This window comes from Zosterops lateralis (assembly GCF_965231275.1).
Source record: "Zosterops lateralis genome assembly, chromosome: 4".
Lineage (NCBI taxonomy): Eukaryota > Metazoa > Chordata > Aves > Passeriformes > Zosteropidae > Zosterops > Zosterops lateralis.
Window position 1 is genome coordinate 72,527,087 of NC_139765.1, and position 23,369 is coordinate 72,550,455.

The 23,369-nt window shown below is 48.3% G+C and overlaps 1 protein-coding gene across 1 annotated transcript in view; it reads left to right on the forward strand.

Annotated features, from left to right (window-relative positions):
* Positions 1-214: 214 nt before the first annotated feature.
* LOC310909073 (uncharacterized protein) overlaps positions 215-23,369 on the forward strand; it is a gene marked incomplete at both ends in the record, with an annotated part of 115,572 nt that continues 92,417 nt past the window's right edge. Inside the window, 17 exons of the mRNA XM_083860636.1 lie at positions 215-263; positions 3,499-3,670; positions 4,188-4,347; positions 5,444-5,537; positions 6,445-6,618; positions 7,629-7,789; positions 9,961-10,090; positions 12,367-12,483; positions 12,985-13,140; positions 14,748-14,864; positions 17,884-18,030; positions 18,160-18,279; positions 19,168-19,326; positions 20,260-20,388; positions 20,603-20,752; positions 22,054-22,191; positions 22,575-22,721. Of these exons, the coding sequence (XP_083716762.1) occupies positions 215-263; positions 3,499-3,670; positions 4,188-4,347; positions 5,444-5,537; positions 6,445-6,618; positions 7,629-7,789; positions 9,961-10,090; positions 12,367-12,483; positions 12,985-13,140; positions 14,748-14,864; positions 17,884-18,030; positions 18,160-18,279; positions 19,168-19,326; positions 20,260-20,388; positions 20,603-20,752; positions 22,054-22,191; positions 22,575-22,721 (2,320 nt within the window). The remainder of the gene's footprint in view (positions 264-3,498; positions 3,671-4,187; positions 4,348-5,443; positions 5,538-6,444; positions 6,619-7,628; positions 7,790-9,960; positions 10,091-12,366; positions 12,484-12,984; positions 13,141-14,747; positions 14,865-17,883; positions 18,031-18,159; positions 18,280-19,167; positions 19,327-20,259; positions 20,389-20,602; positions 20,753-22,053; positions 22,192-22,574; positions 22,722-23,369) is intronic.

Genomic DNA, 23,369 nt, shown 5'->3' on the forward strand with positions numbered 1-23,369 from the left:
AGGCAGCAGCTCCCAAAGGGGAGGATGAGGAAGATCAGGAGGCAGCAGTTCCGGATGAGGAAAATGAGGAGGAAGGGGAGGATGAGGAGGCAGCAGCTCCCAGAGAAGAGGATGAAGAAGATGAGGAGGAAGAGGAGCAGCAGCTCCCAAAGGGGAGGATGAGGAAGATCAGGAGCAGCAGCTCCAGATGAGGAAAATGAGGAGGAAGAGGAGGATGAGGAGGCAGCAGCTCCTGATGGGGGAGCGTGAGGAGGAAGAGGAAGGTGAGGAGGGAGCAGCTCCTGAGGAAGAAGAGGATGAGGAGGCAGCAGCTCCTGATGGGGAAGGTGAGGAGGAAGAGGAAGGTGAGGAGGGAGCAGCTCCTGAGGAGGAAGAGGATGAGGAGGCAGCAGCTCCCAGGGAAGAGGATGAAGAAGATGAGGAGGATGAGGAGGCAGCAGCTTCCAAAGGGGAGGATGAGGAGGGAGCAGCTCCTGATGGGGGAAGATGAAGAGGAGGAGGCAGCAGTTCTGGATGAGGAACATCACTTTCCAAACCCTTTTTCCTCCTTTATTTTAACCCCCACCTCCTTGAAATTCAACAATTTTCTCACAAATCCCCACCTCTCTTTGGCCTCTCCTTCTTCCCCTGGGAGATTATCCCATTTTTTGGGGATGTATAATCCCATTCCACCTTTTTTAAGGGAAAACAGGAATAAATTAGTGCCCCATTTATTAATGCAAATATCCCATTCTTTATTCCATGAATCCATCTGATGAGCAGTGATTCCTCAAAAAAATTCCTCTTTGGAGTCACCCACCCCAAACCTTCCCTTCTCTCCTGGGATGATTTTTTTTTTTTTTTTTTTTTTTTTTTTTTTTTTTTTTTTTTTTTTTTTTTGGTTTTTTGTTTTGTTTTGTTCAGGAATTGGAGCTCAGGGATGGGCACCAAACTTTTTTTTTTTTTTTTCCCCTCAAATTGTGCTTTTTGGAGAGGGAGGAAAGTTCTGCCTTGGAGATTCTCTTCCCAAAAAAAACACCCCAATGGAATTTTCTGCTTGGAAAAGCCTCAAAATTTAACATTAAAAAGGTGTTTTTTATTGTGAAAATTGGATTTGTTGGGAGCAGGAAAAAGGAGAGGAGGGTCTGGATGTCATTCCCAAGATTTTCCAGGTGTTTTCCTGCTTTTCCCTGGATGCTTCCAGGATAAAAATCCTCCATCCCAAACTCCTTGGGAACATTTCCTTGTCACAGGAATCTTAGAGGGAGGGACTCCTTATTCTCATTAATTCCTGGTTTTAATTGGAATGGAATCTCTGGAAAAGAGCAAAGCTGGATGAAGCCACTCAAAATTAAATTTTATTTAATTTTCCCCCCCCCCCTGAATCCATAGAAGAACTTTTGGTTGCCCATTAAAAAATAAAATAAAATAAAAATTTAAAAAAAAAAAATAATAATAATAATAAAAATAAAATTCCTTTTGGCAGCACCACTTCTGCTCCAAAGGGAGAATTCCCTGTTTTCCAGAGGGGGAATTTTGAATTTTGGGGAGTGATTAAACCATCAGCAATAACCCAGAATTCCAGACTCCTCTGGCACAGTGGGCTGGATCCTCCAGGAATTTCATCCTGGATTTTTGAGCCTGGAGAACAGGGTTGGATGCAGATGATTCCTGATTTTCCTGGCTTTTTTCTCCAGGATTAATGGAAGTGGGAAGTTCTTGTTGTATTTATTCCACCACCAATATTCCCACGTGGGGAGGCAAAGCTGAAACTCTCAGTATTAGCAAAGAAATTAAGGAATTCAAAGATTTATGGATTTTTAATCCAAATTTTCCAAGCCAAAAGGAGCCTTTTTATCCAGAATAAAAATTTTCTTGGTGGTGAGGGTGGGTGAGAGCATCACCCTGAGGTGACTCCATCTCCAACTGTTTCCCTCCTGCAGGTCAGGGACTCTCCAGGCTCTGTCCTGACTCCCAGGAATCTCCAGGAGCTGCTTCCCAAGGGAAATGTTGTGTGTCCAGATCCTCATCCTGGTGGTGGCCACGGGGCCGCTCCGAGCTGGGGCTGTCCATGAAGGTCAGTGACAAGTGGCACCTGGGTCACTCTGGGGAGGAAAATCTCTTTTCCAAGCAGGTTTTCCTGTCCCTGGCGTGGATCCACTCATGGATTTGTAGGGGTGGAGCTTAATTTCCCTTAATTTCCTGCATGGGATCTTCTTAGTGTGGGATCATCTGGAAAACAGAGGAATTCAGGGAATAAATTCTGAGATTTATGGAAAAATCAGGGCTCTGCTCCAGAGGAAAGTGGGGAGAAAAGGAATAAAAACAAATCCCAAATCCTGATTCCTCCTCTGGTTCCAGCCACCAGGAACACAGGAACTGGGAGAGGAAAAAACCTCAAGGAATCCTTCTGCTTTTTTTAGGGATTTGGGATGGCACAAAGATTCACCTCCCTGGCTCCATGCAAACCCACAAAGTTTTTAGGACTCTTAGTTTGGGATCATCTGGATAACAGAGGGATTTGGGGATTTATGGAGAAATAAATCTCAGTGCCCTGCCTCTGCTCCAGAGGAAAATGGGGAGAAAGGGGATAAAAACAAATCCCAAATCCTGATTCCTCCTCTGGTTCCAGCCACCAGGAACACAGGAAATGGGAGAGGAAAAACCCTCAAGGAATCCTTCTCCTGCTTTTTTAGGGAGTTGGGATGGCACAAGGATTCACCTCCCTGGCTCTGTGCAAACCCACAAAGACCTTTTGGGACCCTTAGTTTGGGATCATCTGGAAAACAGAGGAATTCTGGGATTTATGGAGAAATAAATCTCAGTGCCCTGCCTCTGCTCCAGGGGAAAGTGGGAAGAAAAAACAAATCCCAAATCCCAAAGTGGGAAAAAACCAAATCCCAAATCCTGATTCCTCCTCTGGTTCCAGCCACCAGGAACACAGGAACTGGGAGAGGAAAAACCTCATGGAAGCCTTGAATCCTTCTCCTGCTTTTTTAGGGAGTTGGGATGGCACAAGGATTCACCTCCCTGGCTCTGTGCAAACCCACAAAGAGCTTTTGGGACCCTTAGTTTGGGATCATCTGGAAAACAGAGGAAATCAGGGAATGAATTCTGAGATTTATGGAGAAATAAATCTCAGTGCCCTGCCTCTGCTCCAGGGGAAAATGGGAAGAAAAAAGAAATCCCAAATCCCAAAGTGGGAAAAAAACAAATACCAAAGTGGGGAAAAAAAAAATCCCAAATCCCAAAGTGGGGAAAAAAAATCCCAAATCTTGATTCCACCTCTGAATTCCTCCTCTGGTTCCAGCCAGCAGGAACACAGGAACTGGGAGAGGAAAAACCTCAAGGAATCCTTCTCCTGCTTTTTTAGGGAGTTGGGATGGCACAAGGATTCACCTCCCTGGCTCTGTGCAAACCCACAGAGTTTTGGGGATGAGGGGCTGGATCCAAAAATGAGTTTTCCCTCATTCCACGGTGTGGGATGAGCCTCCCTGTGTCCCTGTTGTTGTCCCCCAGCCTGCAGGACAGCAGAGGTGGCCCAGGTCCTGTTCCTGGTGGGGCAGGCGGGGCAGGAGAGCTCCCGGCTGCTCCGGGATTTCATCGGGACCGCGGCCAGATCCTTTGAGAAGGCAGAAATGGGAAGAGGAAACGTCCAGCTGGGCCTGGCTCTCTATGGGGAGACACCAAGGTGGGTTTGACCATCCTGGATTCCTGGGATCCGGCTCAGGGATGAAGAGCTGCTACAGCTCTTCTTGGGGAAGGTCTGAACCTCAGCAGGGTCATCCAGAGGGGCTCGAGCCACAGGGAATCATTTCAGGGCAGGAGGGATGGGTTTAGCATTCAAATTGCAAATTTTAGATCCTGGGTTTTGGGACCACGGCCTGAGGTTCATTCCCTGCCCGCTGTGAAGAGAATTTCTTGGCATGAATTAAATCCATGGAAAGGTTTGGGTGGGAAAGGGACCTTAAAGACCAATTTAATTCCAACTTCCATGGGCAGGGACACCTCCCACTATCCCAGGGTGCTCCAAGCCTGACCTTGGACACTTCCAGGGATCCAGGGGCAGCTTCTCTGGGCAACTGGAAAATGAAATGTCAACATTATTTCTGGTTGTGGTCATTTTCAGTGCATCCCTTGCTCTTAATTCCCCCATTTCTCTTTATTCCCCCATTTCTCTTTATTCCCCCATTTGTTTTTATTCCCAGGATGAGCATTGAGCTCACGGATTACAGGACCATGAAAGAAATGCTGGATGCAGTTCAGGATCTCTCCTTCAAAGGCAGCAGCCTCCAAACAGGCTCAGCCCTGGCTTTTGCAGCTCAGGTTTTGTCCCACCAGGACACCCTGAGAGAGGAGGCAGCAAAGGTGGGTGAGATCCTGAGGTGGGAGCAGCTGGGTCATCCCAGAATCCTGGAATTTTTTGGGTTGGATGGGAACTTAAAGATCACCCAGTGCCACCCCTGTGCCATGGCAGGGACACCTCCCACTGTCCCAGGCTGCTCCAATGTCCAGCCTGGCCTTGGACATTCCAGGGATTCTCTGGCAATTCCAGCCCAGGCAGGAATTCCCAATTCCCAATCTCCCATCCAGCCCTGCCCTGTGGCAGTGGGAAGCCATTCCCAGTTTGTCCCGTTGCTCCATGATTGTTTTGGTTTGGAAAGAAAAGTGTCTGCCAGGGAAAGCTTGGAGCTTCTCTTGGAATGGAGAGTGTAAAACCTCCCCTCCCTCCAAATTATAATTATTTTGGAATTAAGGGGCTGTTCAGGCAAAAATATGGGAATACAAATAACTAGGAATATTAAAATTTTTAAATATTAAAATAAATTTTCAAATTTTAAAATTTAATAATAAAAATTACTATTAAAAATACAAATGTAGAGTATGAAAAAACAACCAACCAACCAAACAAAAATCCTAAAAACACTGACAGAGTCTGACCCCCTATTGGTCAATCCAGCCCTCCTGCAGGGCCAGCTGTGGTTCTGGTGGAGCAATGATCCTGCAGGAGGGTGAAGTTTCCCTCTGAAGCTCCAGTGGGGCTGAGCTGGCTCTGCTTTTCCTCTGGGAATCCAGTGCAGACAGGCTGTGCTGGTGTCCCAAATCTCAGCTTTTCTCCAGCTGGGAATGCTGGGCTCCTCCCCCTGGGTGGAGCATCTCCCCATGGGATGGTGGAATTGGATCAGCCCTGCAGTGAGCCTGGATGGGCCTGGGCAGGAGATTCCCCTGCAGGGAGAATAGGGGTGGAAAGGATAAATAAACGCTTTTCCAGCTGGTTTTAAGTGGGCCATGAACAGAAGATCCCCCTGGAGTTATCAAGGATGGGTCATGGAATAGATAAAGAAAACACCTCCCCAATTGGTTTCAACACATGGAACAGAATAATTTTTTTTTTTTTTTTTTTTTTTTTTTTTTTTGCATAACCCAAGACATCCCATTTCTTCTCTTCTCCCAACTCCTGCAGGTGGTGGTTCTGATCACAGATGGCAAATCCAGCGATTCTGTGGAAGAGGGAGCTCAGATCCTGCAGGATGGGGGGGTGACAGTGTTTGCTGTGGGTACGTGTGGCCACAAATCCCTCTGTGTGACCAACCCTCCTTCTTCTCCCTGAGCAACATTCCTGATTTTCACAGCACCCCCTTCCTAAAAACTGCTCTCATCCCCAAGCTTTGGAAACCACACCAAGTCCAGGAAAATTGGATATTTTTATTGTAGCTAATAACTGATTTATTCAGTGGGAATCGGTGGTTTTGTACCTGTCAAAGCCACTTGGGAATTCAGAAGGAGTCGATTAAATGGTTCCGTAAAAGTCAAAATGTTTTGATGTGACATTTAAAAAAAAAAAATGCTTTTGCTTCTGAAGGTTTCTCTTAATGTTGTTCAGAGACTGACTCAAAAAATGTCCTTCAGAATAATCCCATGAGCAAGGAAAGGTTCCACTCCCTCCCTGCCATCCCCAAGAGTGAAATTCCACCAGTCAAATCCCTTCCCTTCTCCAAATATTTCAGGGAATGACAGAAATTGGGGAAAAATTGGGGAAGGATTGGTTGGTTGGCTGGATTGTTCCCTCTTTTTTTTTTTGTTCAGCCACAGGAACACCCTGGAATTTTCAAACAGCTTCCCAAAATCCCTTTGTCTGCTGAGCACAGGAATGTCTCTATGTCCAATGGGAAGGACAATGTGCTGCCCTGTTCCCTTTTTTTCCACCTCTCAGCCCATTAGCAGCACTGAAACAATCTCTGTGACACCACTGGAGAAACCCTGACATCTTTTCCCTGGTGGAAGAGGCTTCCTCTGCTTCTCCCATCCAGCTTGAGACTCCATTCCTCATTCCCTCCTTTTCCTTGGACACCCAAACCTGGTGTCAAACCCAAAGCCCAGCACATTCTTCCCCCTTTCCCAAGCCTGCCCTGCCCCATGGATGGTGTCTGATGTCCTCTTTTCCTGCTTTTTCCCTCCCCTAAGGGATCAAAGACGCTGACAAGAAGGAGTTGGGCAGGATTGCTTCAGATCCCGCTGCAGAGCACCTTCTTTACGTGGAGGATTTCCAGCTGCTCCCAAAGGTGGCTCTCAAACTCTCCCGGAGGCTTTGCTTCACCGCCTCGGAGCCACCACGTCCCGTCAAGCAGAGGCTGCAAGGTGTGTCCAGGGCTTTCCTTTGATCCCGTTTTCCATCTGCTCAAAACAGTTTCTGGATGTGTTTCCATGGGGATGAACTTCCCTCATCCCTCTGAGGGAGTTTGAGGGGTTGGGTGATCCGAGAGGAGCAACAAGTTCATGGAGCAGCTCCTGCTTTGGGATGGTGCTCCTGGGTGGTTTTTTCTGCCTCTCCATGGTTTGTTTAGAATTCCCAGATCCTGGGAAAGTTTGATGCTGGACCAAACAATGGGATGGAGCAGAATTTCTGTTCCTTGGGGTGTTACACTGTGGGATTGTCACAGGGAATTCTGGCAGCACAGCTTGGGGTCTGGGGAAGAACTTTATTACCTGCTGAAGATGCAAAGAGCAGTCAAAGGGATCTCCAAAGAGGTTTCCAAAGAGATCCAGACCTCTCCTCAAACAGATCCCACCACTGCAGTGACTCCAGAGGTGATAGCACTGAATTCCTGCCCCTTCTTGGCTCACGAGCTCATGAGAGGCTGAGTTAAAAGCTTGGGGTAGAAATGGGGAGAATTATCACCTGAGACTTTAAAGGGTCTTTTTTTTATTTTTTTTTTTAATTTTATTTTATTTTATTGGCTTCTTCTGCGGTTCTGCAGCACTTCAGGGCTTCCTGTGACATTCCGTGGAAAATCCAGGCTTCCTGTGTCATTCCATGGGGCGTCCAAGCTTCCTGGCAGGTTTCTCCAGTGTCGGGAAGGAGAAGGGCAGGGAGGAGCTGCTGCCCCGTGCATTAACTGGGACTTCACTAGGGAAACGTAACCAGAACCAATTTTGGTTTCCTGCTTTGTGCTGGCAAAAAAAAAAAAAAAAAAAAAAAAAAGGAAAAAAAAAAAAAAAATTCTGCTGGAGCATCTCCTGTCTGGCAACAGATCCCAAGTGTCCCTGTGATCCCAACCTGGGCAAAACCCACGGTTTTCTTTGTATAGAATTTGTTGACTCCATCCATGAACTTCCAATCCAAACTCTTCCCTTTATGTTTTTTGCAGCTGAGCAGATCCTGGGCCCTCGGGAGCTGCGTGTCAGCGAGCACAGCCACAGCTCCCTGAGGCTCTCCTGGGTGGCAGCCACGGGCAGGGTGACAGGGTACAGTGTCCACGTCCACCCCTCGCTGCCACCGGGGCAGCCGGAGCCGGAGCAGCAGCGCCAGGTGGGGCCACGTTCCCGTTTTCCAGGGCACCAGTTGGGGTTCAGTCCCCAATATTGGAGGGTCATCCCATGTTGAGGGCACAGCTGGGTTAGGAGGTCACACCACATCCCTCAGCCATCCCAGGCACAGCAGGATTGGCAGGAATTCCTAAGGGTTGAAGTGAAGCTGTGGATCCACCATTGGGATCTGCCAGTTTCACTTCCCAGTGTTGGGTTTCAGTTCCCAAAGTTGAGTTTCTCAATGTTGGGATTCATCCCGTGTTGAGGGCACAGCCTGGTAAGGAGCTCATACCACATCCCTCAGCCTTCCCAGGGACAGCAGGATTGGCAGGAATTCCTGAGGGTTGAAGTGAAGCTGTAGATCCACCATGGGATCCGCCAGTTTCAGTTCCCAGTGTTGGGTTTCAGTTCCTAAAGTTGAGTTTCCCAGTGTTGGGGGTTCATCCCATGTTGAGGGCACAGCTGGGTTAGGAGGTCACACCACGTCCCTCAGCCATCCCAGGGACAGCAGGATTGGCAGGAATTCCTGAGGGTTGAAGTGAAGCTGTGGATCCACCATTGGGATCTGCCAGTTTCAGTTCCCAGTGTTGGGTTTCAGTTCCCAGTGTTGGGTTTCAGTTCTCAGTGTTGGGTTTCAGTTCCTAAAGTTGAGTTTCCCAGTGTTGGGGGTTCATCCCATGTTGAGGGCACAGCTGGGTTAGGAGGTCACACCACATCCCTCAGCCATCCCAGGCACAGCAGGATTGGCAGGAATTCCTGAGGGTTGAAGTGAAGCTGTGGATCCACCATTGGGATCTGCCAGTTTCACTTCCCAGTGTTGGGGTTCAGTCCCCAAAGTTTAGTTTCTCAATGTTGGGATTCATCCCGTGGTGAGGGCACAGCCTGGTAAGGAGCTCATAGCACATCCCTCAGCCTTCCCAGGGACAGCAGGATTGGCAGGAATTCCTGAGGGTTGAAGTGAAGCTGTGGATCCACCATGGGATCCGCCAGTTTCAGTTCCCAGTGTTGGGTTTCAGTTCCCAGTGTTGGGTTTCAGTTCCCAGTGTTGGGTTTCAGTTCCTAAAGTTGAGTTTCCCAGTGTTGGGGGTTCGTTCCATATTGAGGGCACAGCTGGGTTAGGAGGTGACACCACATCCCTCAGCCATCCCAGTGACAGCAGGACTGGCAGAAATTCCTGAGGGTTGAAGTGAAGCTGTGGATCCACCATTGGGATCTGCCAGTTTCAGTTCCCAGTGTTGGGGTTCAGTTCCCAAAGTTGTGTTTCAATCCGAGTTGAGAGCACAGCCCGGTTAGGAGGTGACACCACGTCCCTCAGCCATCCCAGTGACAGCAGGACTGGCAGAAATTCCTGAGGGTTGCAGTGAATCTGTAGATCCACCATGGGTGTGGATCCACCATGGGATCCACCAGTTACAATTCCCAGTGTTGGGTTTCATTTTCCCGATGTTGTGGGGTCACTCTTGGTTAGGAGGTGGCACCCAATCTTCCCAATATCCAATCCTTCCTCACCTTATCTTTGTGATGCCACCACTCAATCCCATCCTTGGCAGCATCTCCTGCTCTTCCTGCTGCCAGAATTTTGGTAAAAACTCTGTGGATTTTGGGATTTTCCATGTCCTTGTGTGAGGGATGCTGCTGTGTGCCCCAGCTCATCCCACACCGCACAAAGTTTGAGAGTAAGACTGAAGGGTGGAAGATATTTGCCCTAAAAGCTTTGATTCCTAATAATAGAACAAAGCTATGAAAGCTTAAATTATTAAGGTGAAGAATATTAATTGTATTAATTATTAAAATTGTATTTAACTGGAATGATCATCCTTGGCAGTTTTTGTGTTTTCCCTGCTATTATGAGATCCTGAAGTTCTGTTTCCATCTCTTGCCCTCAGGGTAGATCAAAATTTCCTTCTCTGAGCTTGAAAGGAAACTTTCTTGGTTGTTTTTGCTTCATTTTCTTTGAAGGATTTTGAGATCACCTTTACCCTTTATGCACTCACTAATGTTTTATTTCCTGGGCTATTCCATGGGCTATTCCATGGGTTGTTCCACAATTTTGAGGACCACATCTGGGTGAGGGTTTTAAGAGGTTCCTGCTCGTGGAAGTCACCTTGAGCAGGTGTGGAATGTTGTGCTGTGGTGGTGTAACAGTGTCCCTTGTCCCCCCGTGTGTGACAGGTGGAGGTGGATGGGGACACGACCACGGTGCTGGTGACAGGTCTGAGGCCCAGCACCAAATACGTGCTGACGGTGAGGGCCAGGTACGGAGGGGCCCTCGGGGAGCCGGCAGCCACCAAAGGGAAAACAAGTGAGTGTCCCCCGGGGCATCCCTGAGGAAAACACCCACAACAAAGCTGGAGAGTAAAGGGAGGGAGGGAGGGAGGGAGGGAGGGATGGAGAGAGGGATGGATGGATGGAGGGATGGATGATGGATGGATGGAGGATAGATAGATAGATAGATAGATAGATAGATAGATAGATAGATGATAGATAGATAGAGGATGGATGGCTGGATGATGGCTGGATAATGGATGAAGGATGGATGGCTGGATGGATGGAGGATAGATGGATGGATGAAGGATGGATGGAGAATAGATGGAGGGATGGATGATGGATGGATAATGGATGATGGATGGATGGATGAAGGATGGATGGATGGCTGGAGGAAGGATGGATAGCTGGATTCATAGATGGACAGATGGATGATGGATGGATGGTGGATGGATGGACAAATGGATGAGGGATGGATGATGGAGAGAGGGAGGAATGGATGGAGAGTGGGATGGATGGACGGAGGATGGATGGATGGATGATGGATGGACAGATGGATGAGGGATGGATGATGGAGAGAGGGAGGAATGGATAGATGAGGGAGGGAGGGATGGATGGACGGAGGGAGGGATGATGGATGGATGGACAGATGGACGGATGATGGATTGATGGATGGACAGATGGATGGTGGAATGATGGGATGGAGGGATGGACGGATGGACGGATGGAGGGATGATGGATGAAGGGAGGGATGATGGATGGATGGATGGACGGATGGATGGTGGAATGGTGGTATGGATGAATGATGGATGGTGGGATGGATGGATGGATGGATGGATGGATGGATGGATGGATGGATGGATGGATGGAAGGATGGTGGCATGGGTTTGGAGCTTCAAAGTTTATTAGAGAAGCTCCCATTGAGTCTCGAGGTGCAGGAAGGACTCCTTGTCTTTCCAAACTCCTCCAAGAGGAGCCTGGATGGGGCTGGATCCATCCCAACCCCGGATTGTCAATGGATTAAATCTAAGGAATTACAGAGGTGTGGCTGAACCTTTGTCCAAGGATTAAAGATGGCAAACCACATAGATTTATATTAAAATTAATTCTTTCTTATGATAAATGAGTAGATAAAAATATCTTAATCAGAATTATTTACTAGACAGTGGAGAAGCTAAAACTACCAGGGTAGGATGGAACCGTGCACTTTATCAAAGTAATTATACTATAGTAATTATATTAAATTAATTATGTTAAAATAATTGTAATAAAATTAGGAAAAAAAAAATCCCAATTATTGAAGGAGAGATTGATGTCACTCACCCAGACCAATGTCCAGGGACAAATCTCTTTTGCTGACCCTCAAGGGGTGACTTTGAGTTTTGTAAAGAATTTTTTCCTTTCTTTTCCCTGCCTTTTGTTCCTCTCCCCCACCACCCCTCCCTGCAAGGTTCTGGAATTGTTTGTCTTCTTGAGGAAAGATCCCTGACAGGATGAATAAATAAAGCTCCTCAATGAGGTTTGACTCATCCGTACTTGCCAGGAAGAAGATGGAATGTCTTTATGGGTGGAAATAAAGCCGTTTGATCTCTCCTCTTATTATCCCCAACACGAAGCCAGAGGCAGGAGCTATAAATCCTTCTGCCATGGCTGGCTGGATCCAAACGGGCTCTTCTCTCTTGGAATTGTGGCCGTGGGAGCAAAGCAGGCTTTGATTCATGGCTTTGATTCCTCAGCCTGCAAGAACTGCAGAATTTCCCCTGCCCAGGTGTCGCCCTGGTCTTTTTCAGCCTTCTGATGTTTGAATTTTTGTAGTGGAGTTTCTCACAGATTTTCATGTAAATGAAGTGATGTTTACATTCCTCAATTGATGGACTTCTAGTTTGACCAGTGGAGTTGGAAAGGTGGCAGACTCATCCTCCAATCCCTGATCATTGTCCAAAATCTATAAAAATCAAAGTAGGAAAATAAACTTCCCTCTTTTTGCCCTGATGACCTGACTGCATGCATGTCATTTTTTTTTTATGTCCTATAGCAACACCCAGGGTAAATTTCCTCTATTTCTAACAAGATATTTCAGATCCCAACACCATTCCCAGAGAAAACTCCCAAAATTTCTGCCTTGGGATGTTTTATCCCTATTTTCAAATGGAAAAAGGGTTGGTAGAAAGGGATTTATTGGTTTTAAGGATCAGCTGAGGGAGAGTTGGTGCTTCTCCTCTTTGTGTCTCTCTATCCCTGAAGACTAAAGATTTTTCCAAGGATCTTTTCCATTATTCCAGCACTTTCTGCCCTATTTTTGTCTCCCCAAAGCTCCTGTGCCTCCAGTCACCAATTTCCGTGTGATAGAGGAAGGACTTTTCAGCCTGAAGGTGGCTTGGACACCTCCCCTGGGCAAACTGGAGGGCTACAAGATCTACATCCCCAGGGGTGAGTTTTATTGATTTTTAATTAATTTTGTTAATTTTAATCAATTTTTTATTATTTTTTTTCTTGGTGTTTGGTTTAAAAGGAGCAGTGATCCAAGGACAGGGAATGTGCCAGGGCATGACTCTGTAAAGAGTCCAGGATAGACTTTTCCAAATATTGTTGTTTATCCAGGATGGAGGAGAGTCCTTGGAAAGGACTTTTCCTTGGAAGAACAAGTTGAAGGTGATGCTGTGACTTTTTTTATTTGCCCTGGCACATCCTGATGTTTTTCCCCACTCCAGTGCCTGCTCTGGTGGGGATTTGGGATGAGTTTGAGCCTTTGGGATCCTCTCTGTGGGATCCAAGGGCTGGGACAGCACAGCCAGAATTCCAAGCGACACCAAATGGATTGGGAGACTCCAACCACATTCCTGATCCACCTCCATGGTGTCAATACCTCCCTGTGGTGGGATTCAGCCTCATGGAAAAGCTTCACCATCCCTTTTCTCCTTGATTTTTCAGCCAACAAGCCCGGGATGACCCTGGAGCAGATCCTGCGGGGCGACGTCTCTTCCCACCTGCTGGAAAACCTGCAGGAGGACAGGGAATACAGCATCAGCATCTATGCTGTGTACCCTGAGGGCCCCAGCCAGCCCGTGGCTGCCCTGGGGAGGACATGTAAGAGCTGTGAGCCCGTGGTTGGTCACTTTTGTCCCCAGGGTTGGTGTCCTGTCCAGGTTTGGGAAGACAGGGGAAAGCTGGAGCTTCCCTTGGAATGGGGAATGTAAACCCCTCCATCCAAATTATTGTTATTTTGCAATTCAGAGGGATTTCAGGCAAAGATATGGGGATAGAAATAACAGGTTTTTACTAGGAATATTAAAAATACAAAGGTAGTAATACAAAAAAAAAAAAAAAAAAAAAAAAAAAAAAAAAAAAAACCAACCTTGACAGGGTCAGAACACAACCCTGTTGGTTCAGGGTGTTGGGAGCAGCACAATCCAGTCCTCCTGCAGTGACAGATTGGAGAATGGAGAATGTAAAGTTTCCTCTCTCCAAGTTATTATAATTTTGAAATTAAAGGGGCTTTCAGGCAAAGATATGGGAATAGGAATGACAGTTATTTATTAGGAATATTAAAATAAAAATGCAGTAGTACAAAAAAAACCCCTAACACAACCTGAGCCCCTATTGGTCAATCCAGCCCTCCTGCAGGGCCAGCTGTGGTTCTGGTGGAGCAATGATCCTGCAGGAGGGTGAAGTTTCCCTCTGAAGCTCCAGTGGGGCTGAGCTGGCTCTGCTTTTCCTCTGGGAATCCAGTGCAGACAGGCTGTGCTGGTGTCCCAAATCTCAGCTTTTCTCCAGCTGGGAATGCTGGGCTCCTCCCCCTGGGTGGAGCATCTCCCCATGGGATGATGGAATTGGATCAGCCCTGCAGTGAGCCTGGATGGGCCTGGGCAGGAGATTCCCCTGCAGGGAGGAGGGGCCTGGAAAAGATAAATAAACACTTCCCCACCTGGTTTTAACATCTGCCCCATTAACAGAAGATTTCCCCAGAGTTATGAGGAATGGGTTCTACAAGAGAAAAAGAAAACACCTCCCCAGCCAGTTCCAACAGATGGAAAATAGAATATACACTTTTGGTTACATATTGCAACCCAAGACATGCCCTCACACACCAAGACCTTCCTAGTTTTGTCCTAACTCTGCCCTCATGGACATCCTCAACCCCATCCTGCAGTTTGGGGGAAGGTGGGAGATCCTTTTCCCTCCTGTTCTGCACCCACATTTCACAGGATTGGTGCTCGGGGGTGTTTGGTCCTGGACAGTCACAGGTTGGGCTGTTCTGCCTCTGGTTTGTGAGATTTGTGAGATGCCTCCTGGAAATCCCTCTCATGGAATCATTAAGGCTGGAAAAACCCTCCAAGATCCCCAAATCCAACCATTCCCAGCACTGCCATGTTTCCAAATGCCAGATCCACATGGCTTTGAAATCCCTGCAGGGATGGAGGATGGATTTCTCCAGGGATGTGACTCCAGCACTCTTCCAATGCCTGACCACCCTTTTCCATGCAGAATTTTTCCCCAATATCCAACCCAAACCTCCCCTGGCACAGCTTGAGGCCGTTCCCTCTTGTCCTGCCCCTCATTCTGTGGGAGCAGAGCCCAGTCCCACCTGGCCACCTCCTTTCAGGTGTTCCCTTCACCCACCTGAGCTGGAGGGACATTCATGGAGGGATTTCAAGTGGAAGCTCATAAAAGTTTCTTTCCTTTCCTCCTTCCAGTGAAGCTCCTGCCTGTGGAAAACCTCCTGCTGCAGAACGAGACCACGGACACGCTCCAGGCCCGGTGGAGCCCTGTCAGGGGAGCAACGGGGTACAGGCTCACCTGGACATCTGCAGGTATGGATAGAAATGGGATTCAGGCTCACCTGGACATCAGCAGGTATGGACAGGGGTGGGATTCAGCTCACCTGGACATCAGCAGGTATGGACAGGGGTGGGATTCAGGATTCAGGCTCACCTGGACATCAGCAGGTATGGACAGGGGTGGATTCAGGCTCACCTGGACATCAGCAGGTATGGACAGACATGGGTGGATTCAGGATTCAGGCTCACCTGGACATCAGCAGGTACAGACAGGGGTGGGATTCAGGCTCACCTGGACATCAGGTATAGACAGGGGTGGGATTCAGGCCCACCTGGATATCAGCAGGTGTGGACAGGGTGGGATTCAGGATTCAGGCTCACCTGGACTTCAGCAGGTATGGACAGGGGTGGATTCAGGCTCACCTGGACATCAGCAGGTATGGACAGGGGTGGGATTCAGGATTCAGGCTCACCTGGACATCAGCAGGTACAGACAGGGGTGGATTCAGGCTCACCTGGACTTCAGCAGGTATGGACAGGGGTGGAATTCAGGATTCAGGCTCACCTGGACATCAGCAGGTATGGACATGGGTGGATTCAGGATTCAGGCTCACCTGGACTTCAGCAGGTATGGACAGGGGTGGGTTCAGCTCACCTGGACTTCAGCAGGTATGGACAGGGATTGGATTCAGGCTCACCTGGACATCAGCAGGTACAGACAGGGATTGGATTCAGGCTCACCTGGACATCAGCAGGTATGGACAGGGGTGGATTCAGGCTCACCTGGACATCAGCAGGTAAAGACAGGGATTGGATTCAGGCTCACCTGGACATCAGCAGGTACAGACAGGGATGGGGGTGTGTATCAGTGAGCAGGGCATGGAGAGATGGGAGCTGTGAGATTCCCAAGGTTTTGGATGCCCTTTGGATTGGATTCCATCTTTTCCCAGAGGAAATTTGGGGTTTTTTTTGGAGGGATCTGTGACCAGTGGAGTTTTCTCTGCCACAGACACAAAAATTCCTGCTGTGGCTCTGCACGAAGCAGGCTGGTGGATATCCGTGGAATTAGTATTCCATGGATTTGCTGGACCTGAGCAGCCTTGGAAATAGCTGAGAGGAGCTGGGAAAACCCTCCCTGCAGAGCTGCCACAGCCCCTGAGGATTTGGGGTCACCCCTTTTTTAGGGGACAGCTGAGTACGTGATTTTTGGGGCCTGGAAGTGCCTGTGCTCATTTTGCTTTTCTCTCTTCCTCCCCCAGAATCCTCATTTTTAGGCAAATTTGGGAGTTCAGAGACAGATCCACCTTTGCAGCTGGAGCTTTTCCCCTGCCCTGAACCCAAACATATTTTCCCTGGTGCTGGGAGGGGGAGCAGGAGTGAGGAATTCCAGTTTGGTGGCAGATTTTGGCCTTGGGAGATGGATGTTTGTGGGGCTCAGGGATGTCAGGACACCTGGGCTCTGTGAATAAAATCCACATTTTCCTCTCCCTCAGCTCTGCTGGTTGTGATGGAAGAAGACATCTCCCACCAGGAAAGGGAGGGGGGATTAGTGGGAGAACAGCTCCAAAGGTCGCCAGGAGGGAAAAATCTTCTCAGGGAAGACATAAAACAGCTTTTATGGCTTTGTGAAAAGAAAGAAAACCCCAAAACTCAGCCTTTTCTCCAGGCTGTGCCCAATATCCCAGCTGGGAATGGAGCTGGGAGTGGGGACACTGAGGGGACAAATCCTCCTCAAGGTAGAACAGGAAGAACCCATCACCTCCACCCCGAATTTCCAGCTGCTTTTTCACCTGCCACCAGCTCACCCCCAATTCCAGGGGTGGAAAAATCCCAAGGGCAGCTCTGCCCCATCCTCTGGATCCTCTTCCCACATTCCCAGGATTAGGGATGTAGTGATGGGATCCAGACCCTGCAGCCCATCCCAGGCACCAGGGAGGGGTTTGGTTTTCCTTCTCTGACTTTTAAAACCAGGATTAGATAAACACAAACTGGAGATGGGGGATGTGGGGAAAAGGGGGATGTGGAAAGCAGGTGGAAAAAAGGGAGATGGGGCTCCGGCTGCTGCTGGAACAGAAAATGGGGACGTGGCACCATCCAGTGACCAAACAGGAAAAGGCATTTTCCCTCTTTTAGAGGTTTTCCTCAACATCCTCCCACCTGCACCTCCCTGCCCTTGGGAATCAGGGGTGGATCCACAGGAATTTGGTTTTAATTCTCCTCCTGCCAGGCACGTTTAGCTGAGCTGGGTTTAGCCCACAGCAAGAACATTAAAACTGGGATTTGGAGGATCACTGGCTTCAATTCCTGCAGGGAATGCAGGATGATTCCAGCATGGAGTTACCCAGGGCTGGGCAGGGTATGGATCCTTTTATAGGATCACTCCTTGACCTCAGTGTGCCTGGTTTGGGGTTTTCCTGGTTTATTCCCTTTGCTCTGCAGGGAATGCAGGATGACTCCAGCATGGAGTCACCCAGGGCTGGGCAGGGTGGGGATCCTTTTATGGGATCACTCCCAGAGCTCAATGTGCCCGGTTTGGGGTTTTTTCCTGGTTTATTCCCTTTTCTTGGCAGGGAATGCAGGATGATTCCAGCACAGAATCACCCAGGGCAGGGCAGGGTGGGGATCCTTTTATGGGATCACTCCTAGACCTGAACATGCCCAGTTTGGGGTTTTCCTGGTTTATTCCCTTTTCTTTGCAGGGAATGCAGGATGACTCCAGCACGGAGTCACCCAGGGCTGGGCAGGGTGGGGATCCTTTTATGGGATCACTCCTAGACCCCAATGTGCCCAGTTTGGGGTTTTCCTGGTTTATTCCCTTTTCTTTGCAGGGAATGCAGGATGACTCCAGCACAAAGTCACCCAGGTCTGGGCAGGGTGGGGATCCTTTTATGGGATCACTCCTAGACCCCAATGTGCCCAGTTTGGGGTTTTCCTGGTTTATTCCCTGCAAATCCATGAGTTGATCCCTGAGCTCTTCTCGGGTGGATGTGGATTATTTCCACCTGCACCCACTCAAGATGGACTGAGCAGGGGACACCATTTCCCTTGACAGAGGGCAGCATCCAGGACGTGACCCTGGGCAGCTCCTACAGCTACTACATGATCCAGGGGCTGGAGCCGGGCCTGGAGCACACGGTGACCATCAACCCCATCTTTGGGGACATCGAGGGACCGGTGGTGACTGGCAAGGCCACCACGGGTGAGTGTCCATGCAGACTTGGGGGTGCTGGCACAAAGCTGGTGTCACTCCTCTGTATCATTGGAATTTGGGGACGTCTTTGAAGCTGTTGGGACCTCAATGGAGCTGGGCAATTTTTCTGTCTTGCAGTGGCATCCAGCACTGTCCAGATGCTGAAAGTGAGTGAGATTTCCATCAACAGCCTCCTGGTGTCCTGGGATTCGGTGGCAGGAGCCACTGGGTACAGGGTGGCCTGGGGTCCCACAGCAGGTGAGATCCATCTCTGCTTTCCCTGGAACAGGAGAACCTCAGGAGTGCTGGGATAGGGCATGTCCAGCTCATGAACTGTTCCCAGCAGCCTCTCCCACAATTCCAGAGTGAATAAATCCAGGGGTTATTCCTGGCCGTGATTATCCAGCCTGGCCCCAGCCCAACACAGAGCGAGTCCCCAGGAAGGAGACAGGGAATGTTCCCAGATTCCTGTGGTCCCTGGATGTGAGATGGTTTGGATTCAGTTCCTCTCAACTGGTTTGGGTGATTTAGGTGTTAAAATTCCAAAATAAATAACCACTCCCTTGCTAAATAAATATGTAAACTAAATAAATATATAAACTAAATATATATATAAACTAAATGAATATATATAAGTAATATGTTAAATAAAGATATAAATATAGATAGATAGATGGATATAAATATACATTGTTATATAATATTATAATATAATATTATAATTCTATTTTAAATTTATATATTATAATTACACTTTATTATATTATTATTATATAATATTATAATATTATTATAAAAATAATATATATATATTATAATATATAATAAATAAATAAACTCTCCCATGCCCCGGTGAGCACATGGAATCCCAGCATCACTGAGGTTGGAAAAGACCTCCAAGTCCAACCTGTGCCCAATCCCCACCTTGTGATGGAAGTGCCACCATCCAGATGTTCCTCGGACACCTTCAGGTGTGGGGACTCCAAACCTCCCTGGGCAGCCCCTGCCAATGCCTGACCACCCTTTCCATGAGGAAATCCCTCCTGAATTATCCTGGAGCAGCAGGAACGCGGCGGATTTCCCAGGATACACCATAACTGCTCTCCAGACTCTTCCTCTTCTTGTGTTTTATTTTCTCTTCCAAAGAATTCTTTGGCAAGGACCGTCCCCGTCACCTGGCTCTCAACAAGTCGGTGACGTCCCACCGGCTCCGCGGGCTGGCCCCTGACACCGAGTACCTGATTTCTCTGTCCGTGCTCTTCGGCCCCGGGGAGGGCCCCGGGATCACCACCTCGGCCAGGACGGGTGAGTGCAGGTGGGATGTGGAGTAGATACTACAGAACACAACCTCTGAGTATCTGCTTCAACCTTGTGTATCCCTGAGTGTGTCTGTTCCTGTGCTATGGGCTTGGGAAGAGCTTTGGAGTCGTAAGAGCCCAGATTGGTTGAGGGTGGAAGGGTTGGAAGGGTTTGGCAAGGTTGGAAGGGTTGGAAGAGTTGGAAAGGTTTGGAAGAGTTGGAAGGGTTGGAAGAGTTGGAAGGGTTGGGAAGAGTTGGAAAGGTTTGGAAGAGTTGGAAGGGTTGGAAGAGTTGGCAAGTTTGGAAGGGTTTGGAAGAGTTGGAAGGGTTGGAAGAATTGGAAGGGGTGAAAGGGTTTGGCAAGTTTGGAACGGTTGGAAAGGTTGGAAGAGTTGGAAGGGTTTGGCAAGTTTGGAAGGGTTGGAAGAGTTGGAAGGGTTGGAAGAATTAGAAGGGTTGGAAGGGTTGGAAATTTTGGAAGAATTGGAAGGGTTTGGAAGGGTTGGAAGGGAAGAGTTGGAAATTTTGGAAGGGCTTGGAAAGGGTTGGAAGAGTTGGAAGGGTTGGGAAGCTTTGGAAGGGTTGGGAAGCTTTGGAAGGGTTGGGAAGAGTTGGAAATTTTGGAAGGGTTGGAAATTTTGGAAGGGTTGGGAAGAGTTGGAAGGGTTGGAAGGGTTTGGAAGAGTTGGAAGGGTTGGAAATTTTGGAAGGGTTGGAAGGGTTTGGAAAGGGTTGGAAGAGTCGGAAGGGTTGGAAGAGTTGGATCTGGGCAGAACATGCTCCTTGATGACCTCAAGGAGTGGTGAGGAGGAGGAAACACCAAGAATAACCAAAAAACACCATTTTTAACCCTTTGATACAATTTTGACTCATTATTGTGTCAATGACGAGCCCTTGGGCAGGAATTAGGACGCTCCTGATGTTCTCCCCATCCCGCAGCTCCTCTGGGATCTGTCTCCAACTTCAAGGTGATGTCCCACACCAGCACCAGCCTGTCCTTGGGCTGGAGTGCCACCGCTGCCGCCACCAAATTCAAACTCACCTGGAGCCCCGTGGGAGCAGGCAAAGGTGAGCAGGGGAAGGACATTCCAACCATCTTCCCAAATTCCTGACCCACTCCTGGAGGTAGAAAAGAGATCCCACAGCCTGGAAATTTGTTGGTGACGGCTCCTCCTCTTTGTTTTCATGGTTTTATTTATGGAGATCATCCCCAGAGCTGTGGGACAGCAGTGCAGCAATTTCCTTGGGAGCTCCAGGCTGTGAAATATCCCTGTTTTTCCAGGAAAACAGGTTGCCAGGACTCGGTACCTGGGCAGCAGAGTGTTGGCCCATCGGATTGAGCACCTGGTGCCCAACACCCTGTACAGCGTCGGTGTCCGGGCTGTGTTCAGCAGGACCGAGGGGCCGGAGGTGATCCTGACTCACCACACAGGTAAATCCTGCTGGGAAAAAACCATCCTTGAGGTGGGATGCAAAGCTTGGATTGGTTTTGGGATTGGCTCAGTGGGTCTCAGGGCCTGGTGGTAAAAACACTGAAATTTTGGGTTTAATCATCGTGTTTATCTGTTTGAGAGTGGGACTCCGTGATTCTGGTGGATCCAACTCAGGAAGTCCTGTGGATGGTGGAGGTGTTAGTGTTGAAACACGTAATCACAGAATTATTATCTGCAGGTGCTTTTATTGAAGAGCTCTGGGAATACAGACCCAAATCTGACTCCCACATGGATTTGAAATGGATTTTATACCATTTTTGAAATTATTTTATACCCTTTCATTATATAACTATATATATTTATTATTAAACCCATATTGTTCTATTGTATACATTGATCTTATCCAAGCATTAATTCTTGTAGTTTCCATCAGCACCCCCCCAAATATCATTTCTCATGATTCTTGTTTAAGATAATAATCATATTCCATCACCAAACAATCATTACAATTTAACAATCACATCATTTATCAGATGATGATGATGATGACGCGGGTACAGTTTCACATGATTTAGTAAAGACAAAACCCAACCTTTGCTTCCACTGCCTACATAGTTTTGGTTCCATTTCCCAGACCTATCCAGGCCCAACCTTTTTTTCCACCTCCCCTGAATCTATTGTATTCAATTTCCATGGAAAAATATGGAATTCCATGGGAATATTTAGAAATATTTTAATGCTGTGCTATCAGAGGCACCAGCAATAATCCATGGCTGTTCCCATGGGAAGGAGTGGACACATCCTTCTGGCACGTTGGACAATCCTGGATTTATCAACACAATTCCCAGAATTATTTATCCACAACCACCTCAGGAATGCAGGAGCCTCTCTTTAGGCACACCCAGGGTCACTCACCAGCCTCCACTCTTGAGGTTTTGGGAATTTCTTGGATTGTGGCTTTGCCTCTTCTGACACGGAGCTCTGGCTCCTTTCTGTGTCTTTTTCACCTGAGTCCATCTCAGTGAGTTTTTCATGGAATTTGAAGATGTGTCTGGATGATCCAGACACATCATGTCCTTCCCTCTGTGTGTCACCAGTTTGGTGTGTGGGTGGGAGATGTGGATGAGATTCCTCGGCTTGGAATTCGTGGATCCATTAGGAATTTCAGCCTGGCATCCTGGATAATGTTTGGAAAGTAGATCTTGAATAAATACACAATTTTTTTCTCCTCCACCACAGCTTGGAGTCGTGGTGCTGCTCTGGGACTGAGCTGAAATCTTGTCCTGGTTTGTTTTTCCAGCTCCTTCTGGAGATTCCAACCCCATCCCGACCATCCAGGACCTGAGAGTTACCAACACTGCTGTAAACACTTTGGAGCTGGCCTGGAAAAAGCTTCCTGGGATGAGTCACTACAGGATCTCCTGGGAGCCATCCAATGGTAGGAATCCCGATCCATTGGTCAGGGAGCACAGGGAACCCAAAAAAATTAGGAATTAGGCTCAGGAAATTCCTTTTTCCATGGGTGGTCAGGGAAAGTGGGGATTTTAATATCCACAGGGACAGGCTGAACTCCTCTAAATCAACCCTGAGCTAAGCTTTAGGCTCTAACCAAGGATATAAATATAGCTGGGATTTGGGAATTCCAAGAATTAATTCCTTTCCGCATTTGCGACCGGATCTCTCCGCTGCCTCAGTTTCCCTGTGGGCAAAATGAATTTCTGCCTCTCCTCCCTGGCCAGGTCCTGTCAGATGTGTGTAGCAATGACTGTGACACTTCCCTTTCCGTGGAAATCGTGGATTTTTTGGGATGTCTCCTCCCAGGTGACTCGGAATCCTCCCGGCTGGTGTCGGCGGAGGCCGATTCCTTCGCGATTCCCAAACTGAAGGACAACACCACCTACACCATCTCCGTGTCTGCACTGGGACAGGGACAGGAGGGAGAGCCCACGGTCCTCAGGGCCAAAACCTGTGAGTGTGGGATTCATGGATTGGGATAAGAACATCTCCATAAAGAGAAACCCCACGGTCCTCACGGCCAAAACCTGTGAGTGTGGGATTCATGGATTGGGATTCATGGATTGGGATGAGAACATCTCCATAGAGGGAATCCCCATGGTCCTCACGGCCAAAACCTGTGAGTGTGGGATTCATGGATTGGGATTCATGGTTGGGATGAGAACATCACCATAGAGGGAATCCCCACAGTCCTCACGGCCAAAACCTGTGAGTGTGGGATTCATGGTTGGGATGAGAACATCTCCATAAAGGGAAACTTCACAGTCCTCAGGGCCAAAACCTGTGAGTGTGGGATTCATGGATTGGGATGAGAACATCTCCATAGAGGGAATCCCCATGGTCCTCACGGCCAAAACCTGTGAGTGTGGGATTCATGGATTGGGATTCATGGTTGGGATGAGAACATCTCCATAGAGGGAATCCCCATGGTCCTCACGGCCAAAACCTGTGAGTGTGGGATTCATGGTTGGGATGAGAACATCTCCATAGAGGGAATCCCCAGTCCTCACGGCCAAAACCTGTGAGTGTGGGATTCATGGATTGGGATTCATGGATTGGGATGAGAACATCTCCATAGAGGGAATCCCCATGGTCCTCACG